This window comes from Arachis hypogaea, unplaced genomic scaffold (assembly GCF_003086295.3).
Source record: "Arachis hypogaea cultivar Tifrunner unplaced genomic scaffold, arahy.Tifrunner.gnm2.J5K5 arahy.Tifrunner.gnm2.scaffold_557, whole genome shotgun sequence".
Classification (NCBI taxonomy): domain Eukaryota; kingdom Viridiplantae; phylum Streptophyta; class Magnoliopsida; order Fabales; family Fabaceae; genus Arachis; species Arachis hypogaea.
Genome location: NW_027255733.1, coordinates 1 through 9,244, shown reverse-complemented (window position 1 = coordinate 9,244; position 9,244 = coordinate 1). Strand labels below are relative to the sequence as shown.

At 32.6% G+C, this 9,244-nt stretch overlaps 1 protein-coding gene across 1 annotated transcript; it reads right to left on the bottom strand.

Annotated features, from left to right (window-relative positions):
- Positions 1-715: 715 nt before the first annotated feature.
- Positions 716-7,994, bottom strand: LOC114927409 (pectin acetylesterase 9). The gene is made up of 13 exons (XM_029296984.2): positions 7,512-7,994; positions 7,330-7,412; positions 4,995-5,124; positions 3,583-3,662; positions 3,025-3,111; positions 2,777-2,901; positions 2,617-2,677; positions 2,085-2,141; positions 1,921-1,998; positions 1,717-1,822; positions 1,418-1,566; positions 1,094-1,205; positions 716-996 (listed from the first exon to the last, which is right to left on the bottom strand). Exons 1-13 carry the CDS (start codon positions 7,654-7,656, stop codon positions 989-991), a joined length of 1,221 nt encoding a protein of 406 aa, XP_029152817.1. The 5' UTR covers positions 7,657-7,994; the 3' UTR covers positions 716-988.
- Positions 7,995-9,244: the final 1,250 nt, after the last annotated feature.

Genomic DNA, 9,244 nt, shown 5'->3' with positions numbered 1-9,244 from the left:
AGTGGTCTGTGCTTTCATCTTTTTAATCTTATTACAAATATGATCATTTATATGAGAAATATGAGAAATAAATGACCGTTGTTTGTGAATTCTGAATTGTGATGAGCTACAAGAACACTAGCTATATATGTCTTTGCATTGTTGTTGATGGAGGGAAGTCTGATTAACCAATTATAGAGACTGTTTATAATGTAGTGATACAAAAACTTCTAAGTTGAAAAATATGAGTGAAATCCTTGTCAGATAGTATATAAATTATGTATGAGTAGCTGAGGTAGCTTGTCATACTGGTTTTTCATCGTGTTCCAATTGTTGAGTTTTGGTGTATACATAAATTTTGGGATGCAGAGCAAAGTTAAAATGTCCGATTCAGGAAATTTCAAACTTGGTGCTGAATTTGTGACTCCAATGAATTTCATTTTACAATCACGTCTGAGTTTTTATAACTTTATGCATTCAAGTTGGAATTAAGAACCGGTACAGTTGTTATAGCTTTACGTATGAATAGAGGCTAATGTTATGTATAATGAATCAACTCAAATCTCAGTTTTAAGTTTTAAAAAAAAATACATACATTTAGCTTTTAATGGAATAAGATAAGATTGTCTCTAGCAGAAGATAACATTCAAAAAATCATGAAAAACATAAAGAATTGAAGGAGAAAGGAGGTTTAAGTCATATACCGTTAATGAGATATTCCCCAGAAAAGATAAGATCCAGTAACCAACCAATTTTGATTAAATAAAAAATATATTTTGATAAATGCAAATAATTGAGAAACAATCATTCAAATGATATGCTATCATGAATTCTTTATCATCCTTTCGTTGTTCCTATTAAAGAATTTTCTATCTGCCTAGCATCTACTGTGTACTTGTGTATCTTCTGTACTTGAAAAAATGGTCCTTAAACCCTTTCTTAGAGAATAGCTTTACTGTGAGAGGCAGGAAAGCTGGTGTAACAGCTGAAAACTTTTGAATTTAATCTTCTATTGGCCTGCAACATTCCAAATATTTTATTAGATATATGGACCTTAAGTCTCCGCGATATCCAAAGCAACTAGTGTACAGAATTTTTAAGAAACAGACATTACCACGAGGATATGGTATAAGATTGTGACAAGTTGTGTCACATGGGTATGGACAGTCTATTTCCTTGCTTCTTGTTCTGCTAAAATACCAATCACCAACTGCTTCTGCAATCGTCTGCAAAATACAGAATTTTAACAGTGTTACTGACTTAGAAAATTCACTAGTTGTGAGTTTAAAGATCACTAGTACTGTTCAGCCTATTTCCTTTGCTTCGAACTCTTGTTTGTCCTATAATACTAAACGCTTGTTTGGTTCAATTGATTACCACTAGCCTATTATCGTGTTGAACAATGCAAAGCATAACAAAGTCTCATGGCAATTAATACCTTGTTGTTTATTCTTGGGGAATCATCTTCAAACCACGTATCTTGTGATTCACTTTGGCAGTGAGCAAAACATGAGTTTATGAACATTCCTCCTCTTCCCGAATAGATTGCAAAAGGTCTCAAAGTTGCAAGCATGTCGAGCCTAAAAGCTGAACAAAGTGCACTTAGTATAGTCAGCAAAACCGGTTTTGAACATGTATGAAGTAAAGTTTGTAGTTCTTGGACAAAATAGTGAAAATACTAACACACCGGGGTGATTTCAAAAACTGAATGGTTAATATGACAATTGAAAGAGGAACCTTGCAATATGGCGATTTGGGGTGGTGTGCATGCTGCTGGGTCCAACTTGCACTTGTTCCAGTGTCCATGCATATCAGCAGAAGGTGGCACCAATGTATGATGGAACTGTTGACATGAGAAGTTTTATTCATCCTACATTCTGCCAATGACATTAACTAAGATATGTACAAATATAGTCTACAAAATATGTCCGGAATTCTTACTTGGAATACATCATAGGCGGAATTCAAGATAAAATAAGGAGTTGATATGTATCTCAACACATATTGTGGAAAGAAGCACTGCATGGAAACACTGCAAAATGTCAAATTCTTGTGTAGTTTTCCTGAGCTAATGATGCAAGTTAATGGGAAAAGAATAAACACACCAAGTCCGGAAAGAACAGCGTACTGGTGCAGTTTCTATTCAGGTTCTTCTCTACCCCCTGTTGCACACAACATACTCTATCAGATAAAGCTTTGCGTTTAAGGGAGTTGATATTGCCACCCAATTTGGGTGATATTACTTCAATACAAGCATATCTTTTTCAAAATTTAATCATATCAGAAGCATTATCAACATTAAATACCGTGCAAACTTTGATATCAAATGTGGTTCACGTTGTTGCTGAACTGCATGAAAATATGTTTCCAAGTTGTTGCTTTGAAACCATTTAACTAATGCTGATTGTTTTAAGAATGCAATATGTTGATCATATTTTTGTAGTAATTGGTAGATATATGCTTTATGCTTCGCTACTAGTACTATCTTTTCAGCTTAGAAGTTAAAATCTGATAGCATTGAATAAAATGTGCATAACCTTGAACCATCTATGTTTTCAGTTCTCTTGTCTAACTGACTGATTTGTGAAATTTTCGAGAACATAAGGAAAAATATATGACACGTTTATTGAAGTTTACCTGCAACGTAACAAGACTTTTGACAAAGTATCTCATAGTGTGGTTCAAACTCACATCTCTTCTGCAATAGGAGAAGGGGAAATGGAAATATTACCATTTGAATTTTGAAGAAATAATTACAGCTCAAGTTGGAATGACTAAAAAGCTAGACAAATCATACCCGTCAAGAAAAAAACCAGCATCGCTCAAACATTTAACACTGGCATTTGTTGGCAAGTATTTGGCAAAGTTGTCACAATGGTGAAAGGTTGCTAAACCTCCAGCAGAACAGCCTGAAAGCAGAGCCTACACAAGAGACATAGTATATACTTGGTTTATTCAGGTTACTTGAAGTGCAAGTCATTTTTCTTCAATATATTTTGAAAGTAAATAAAAGCATGTGCCATCTCCAACGATGGTGTTGCATACCTTGCGTGCCTTTCCTAGACCTTTTGGTAGCAGATCATGAATGATAGCTTCCCAAATCTTTTGCCCTTTGAAATGAAGCCTTGTTGTCTGATTTTATTCAACCAAATGTCAACAGTTACGTTATTGAGCAAACTTGATCTTATAACGTAAGCAAGAAGACTCATGAAAATTGTTACTGTTAGCACCTTCCTCTTTTTATTTTACTGCAGTTTTTGTTTTCGTTTTCTCATTTAAGAAATCTGATTTTGTTCTGTTTTAACCAGAAATAGAAATGACTCACTTTCATTCCCTCTCATACCACAACTTAACTATCATATTGACACTACATTAGAGATCATTTTCTTCCCTGGCTTGCTGAGATTCGATCCGAAGGAGACAGAGTATTAAAGGAAATTTCAAGCGATGCCTATAAATAACGAATTTTCCTAGACAAATATTTAATTGACTATATATACATATAGTCAAAATTTTGTAATTCATAGTATTTGCTCACTGATTATCTTTTTAAAAGAAATTATAAGAAGCCATATTCATGTAAATTTGTGGTGAGACAATTACCCCATTATCGAAGATAGCGTCTCCAGTGAATGAAGCTCCATCACAATATCTCAGCTTAACACGGTTCCAATTGTAGAAGTCTGGTACACCAATCCCAACATAATTAATATTAATTAACAAAAAAGATAAGAAAATCATATTTTATATTTTATCCACTTAAATAGTTAAGATTAGAAGCATGGCATTCTAGTGCTACGACAACTGAGGTGAAGCTAATGACTGAAGAATCGTGAAGAGAAGGAAGTATATAAAACAGTGACTTCATCTTTTACTTCCAAATTAACCACTAACGCCAAGAGTACATTGTGAATTATCATAATTTCACAGCCATGGACCACGAAGGCCATAGGCCATAGAAGAGTCCAACATTATTAATTGGATATCTTTTGCAAGAGAAACCGTACCAATACTCATAGAGCCATGGCTTCAAAGTAAAAAGTAAGAAAACAAACAATTCATGGGTGGCAGCTAGTGTTGTAATGTAGAGCAACAAGAACACGTGAAAGAGAATGGAGGAACATGAACACTGTTGTTGTTTTGTTTGAGCTCAACTGGACTACTTTTGCATTGGGTCGACCTTGTCAGTGAGTCACAGATTATTATACAACACTATCAAAAATTCAAAATACAGCTGTGTGTACTGTATGTGCCACCAAAAGTATTAGCACTTCTTCTTGTCTGGTTATTAGAATAGTGTTACATGTATTTCCACATGCTTCTAACCCTTTTTTTTTTTATCTATTTCCAACTTTTTAATTGAAGTTTTTAAGTTTTTCTTTTCTAAAAAGAGAAAAAAAGATGAAATAAAGAGACGGGAGAATGAAAATGACCATCTAGAAGTGGATGCCTTAACGCAGTACAAATATGATATTTTTTATCTAATAAGATGTTTATGATCGAGGTATGAAAATGATTAAATTGATAATTAAACATTATTTATTTATCATGGACGGTTTTAGTGTTTTACACACACTCTTTCTTGAAGATATTATTAGAAAGTAAACATATTATTAAAGACAGGGGCATATATAAAAACTTGCAGAGAAGATGATAGCATCTAGTCTTAGGTAACTAGGTCTTAGACACATGGATGCATACAGAAGACTTGAATGTGGAGGACTCAATTGAGGTGCACATGATCTTCTATAACTCATCATATTTATATATGTGGAAATAACAGACGATTAACTTAAAAAAAATTGTTGATTAACCTAACTTTTTTCTTTTTATTCTTTATGTATAACAAAATATATATATTCGTGAGAAGTTGTTCCTTGAAAAGCTTATTAGCCAAGAAATAGAGATTTGATCAAAGAAGAGGTTAAAATAATCATAATAAATAAGAAGTTATAATGATGATGCTTGATTGTAAGAAGTTAAAATAATCATAATAAATAAATAAGTTGATATACCTGGATTTTGGGAGGCATTGCTGCTTAAAATACCAGAGAAGACTTCGAACTTGGTCATGTAACGTGTTGAGCCCCTGCGAGACTGTGCTCTCTCCAAGCATGATGGCAAATCATTGCACCACCCACCTCCCTGCCCCCCGCCATGCACCATATACATAATCATGATTAATTATAAATGCAGAGCCAAAAAAAAGTTTCTTTCATCAATTGGGATTAAGGATCCACCAACCCAATTACCTAACAGCAGTTCATTTCATTTCATCATCATTATTTTTTTTTTTTTCAGATCTATCTACTTTACTTTAGCTTGCACTCAAGTTTGCTATTATTATGGAACTTTATTCTCCAAGTGCATGACATTTTGTGGGTCTACTAATGATTTCTAGTTTCTCTAGCTTCACCCTATCGAATCACATTGCTTTCATAACTTCCGAATTCGGCAATTGCAAATTCTCACGCATAGGTGGTAGCTCTCATTGGCCCTGTATGTTTTCTACATTTAATTTCGCACAAATGAAACTTTCTTACGAGTACATAACCGAGTTTATGTAGAAGTAAACAAAAAAATGTAGGTAAACAAGGTAAGATTCTCCCTACAAAAAAAAATTAAAAAGTTGGTACAGCTGGATACATGCATGCTTTGTTCGTAAGGGTGGGTACATCATGTTAACAACTTGACATAGAGTCTTTCTCTTGTTGCCATGCGGTTTGGTTATTCTCTACTTGATAGTTAAACCCGAAAATTTAAAGAAAAGTTTAATTGTTCCTATTCATGAATATAACTTTGGTTGGGACTAAATTTTATTTGTCTCTCTACTATTATTATTTAGGTTTAGATCAAACCGTTCCATGTGAAGCGTTCGGAGGACAGGAATCAATGAATCATTAATAAAAAAACGTGAGACCATGTGAGATTCCGAATGTTGGTATGTAAGAAAAATAATCAACTTTTTATATTTATCATCTAAAAAAATTATCAGTGACAAATTATAACTGAATGTACATACTTTTAAAACAAATAACATTAATGATATAAATTAATCACTTTATGATTCTTTTCACATGACGGCTACGGTATTTTTGAATCCAAAGTTTATTTATATACGGTAATAATAGAGAGATAATAATATAATTCAAAATTATTTTGTTTAATTTAATATTTATAATTACATATTTAATTTATTATCCGTAAAAGAATCCATGAAATAAGATAATAAAAATCTATGTCCAATTGAAAAGGAGCAGGTCATCATTCATGAGAATTGTTGGCGCGGGTAACTGAAAGAAAAGAAGTGCGCGCGCAAAACTCTATATAGACGACAGAAAAATCACTGTCGTATAGCTTTTTTTGGTCCTTAGTTGTATAGCATTTCGAAACCAACCATCATCGCCCGTGTTTGATTTCCCCAGAAACTAGAAGTAAAAAATCGCCACCCCTTTTTCAAACTCTACGGGTCTACCACAATTATTCAACTCGTAAAACAAAGCAGCCTAGCGTTACTCAAATGAATGCTTTTCCACGTAAAATAAATTTCTATGAATAAATAATTTTGTTAGACTAAAAAAGACATAACTTTCATTTTCATTAATTACCTTATTTAAAATACTAAAATGTATTTTTATATGTAACTAATTGGTAGAATCTCATCTTGACTAGAAATATAATTACTATACAAAAATCTATAATCATTATATAATAGAATAATTAATACGTGTTTAAGAGTATTTGAGCAATCTTTTTCCATAAATTAATTCGTTGAGTTGATTTGGACCCGATTTAATTCTAAATTTGGTTATAATAATTAGTAGGAAAAGTTTAGGGCTAGTAGTTTTATTGAATTTTGGCCAGCATGTAACCAGCAGAGAAAGGTGAACCATTAGATGAAATCTCACACCAATCTCATACCATCAAATCATCATTGATGGCTAGTTGATAGCTAACAATCACAAAAATTGCTGCCCCTAGTACTGCTCTAATTAGTATTTTTCTAATTTACAAACTAAACGCGATATGTTAACGATGAATAGTGTAGCATCAAAACTAACACACACGAATTAATCTCATCTAATATCATCAAAAAGCTCTTATGCTTGTAACAAAGCGGGAACTAAAAGTTTTTGGTTTAATAAAACAGTAGTGATAAGAACAGCACATTTAATTATTTATAGTCATTAATTAATTATTATTAATCTTTTTAATAATATAAAATTATATATTTTTTTATAACTAAATATTGACTAAATTTTAATTAATCTAGACTTTTTTTTTTAATAAAAAATGGTAGAAAATAAAGCAAGAGTTTGAAAAGGGGAGAGAGAGTTTGAAAAGGTGCACCTCGAACTGTAGAAGCCAGTTATTGAGTCCAGCTCCAAATCCCCTATGCAAGTGATAAGCCGGTAAACTCCCGTCCAAACAAACTAACGAAAAATAAGTTTTCAACTCTCAACCTCTTTATCAACAACAATACAAAATAAATAAATAAATAAATTACAGAATTTTAGAAGAAAAAAGCTTACGAGCACCGCCGGCACGAGCGTTCTTAACGAAAGTCGTGTTCACCAGAAGCCTGTGTTGTTCTTCATTATCTTCGGAGACAACGCGCCATGGAGCTGCTACTGTCACTACACACAACAACACCAAAGCGACGAAGAAGATGTTCATCTCTCTCTCGCCGCTTGTGTATGTATGTTTATCTGGATTATTCAGTGATGGTAGATTTTAGAAGGAAGCGGAAAACTGAAATGCACGTAATTGAGATGAGATGGAGCTCAAGTAAAGTTAAAAGTGAATATAGTGGCGTAATTGACAGGAGAAATAATGGATGCTACTTAGTTTAAAAAGCAACGTGGAAAAGGTGTGAAGCGAGAAAGAAAGGGAATGGTGAAAAGGAATGAAAAGAGAGAGTTTGGGTTTGCAGAAAAGAAAGGAGTGAGGGAGATAAGCAAAGCAGGGGAACGTGATCGAAATTAAGGTGCGCGCTGTCCTATTAACACTCCAATAATGCGTGCAAATTGTGGACTTCAATTTATATCATTCTCAACACACCTTTACCCAATTCCTTATTATATTTCACGTCTTAATATAATGCAAATATTTTTTCATTTTACTAATTATTTAAGATAAATTAATCAGTGATTAATGATAGTTTAGATTACCGGTTAAATGAAGAATTAATTTTTTTTTCAAATTATTACCAATAATGTTATGATGGAATATATTCCTATTTAGATACAAAGAACAATATATAGTATGATAGAGGCAGCAAAATAATATTGTGATCTAAATAATTTAATGCAATATTAGCAGCACGGTAGATAGACATGTACCAAACGTCCGCTAAAAAATTAGAAATACAGAATAGATGGAAGAGAAGCTTTTGGTAATGGGTAGTGAGTATGGTGGACCCACTGCATAAACAGAATTTGGACCAATATAGTTGTTGCCGTGGGGTTTTGTTTTTGCCCTTTGGTAAGAAAGAATCTCAGAAATTGTTAGCGACTGACTTAACATTTCCATAAATAAACTTTTTTCTTAACGGCGCACACTCATACATGCACCTCCACATGCACAGACATACCTCTTCCAATTTCACATTAAGACCATCAAGCCATCGCCAGTACATTTTTTTTTCATTTATTAGTTTATTCTTTTTGTTATTTTAAGATATACTTGTTGCATTCTCTGCCTTCTTATTTCTTGCTATTTTATTTTTACGATTTATTTGTTCTTATATATTGATATAAAACTAATATTTTCTTTTCACCTTGCGACATTAATTTATTAGATCCATCTTCTTACTCGTATAAACTATCCGAAGTTATCGATTTATCATTATCTATAAAACACGAATACTTCAATAATTTATAATATTTACTATATTTTGAATATGATACTCATTAATACTTGCACAATATACATATTTTTTGTGTACAACCATATCTTAATTTAAGTATGAGCAATATTAGGAGCCAGTATTTTTGTGATTGTTAGCCATCAACTAGCTATCAATGATGATTTGATGGTGTGAGATTAGTGTGAGATTTCATCAAATGGCTCACATTTCTCTGCTGGTTACATGCTGGCCAAAATTCATAAATTGCTGGCCCTAGACTTTTCCTTTAAGTATACTAGTTGGATTGTATCTAAAATGCAATAATTCCATCTATTCTAAATAATCGACTTTATAATATTTTACAGTATAGAACTTATTGGTTTCTAATATATACGTGATTAGAACTAAATATATTCT

What these genes read in the sequence shown, in the direction of transcription:
- LOC114927409 (XM_029296984.2), bottom strand. Translation starts at nt 7,656, where the DNA reads ATGAACATCTTCTTCGTCGCTTTGGTGTTGTTGTGTGTAGTGACAGTA. An exon ending in AAAGTCTTGTTACGTTGCAG is followed by an intron (nt 2,142 to 2,616) that starts GTAAACTTCAAT and finishes TGTGTGCAACAG; the next exon opens with GGGGTAGAGAAGAACCTGAA. An exon ending in CGCTGTTCTTTCCGGACTTG is followed by an intron (nt 1,999 to 2,084) that starts GTGTGTTTATTC and finishes GTTTCCATGCAG; the next exon opens with TGCTTCTTTCCACAATATGT.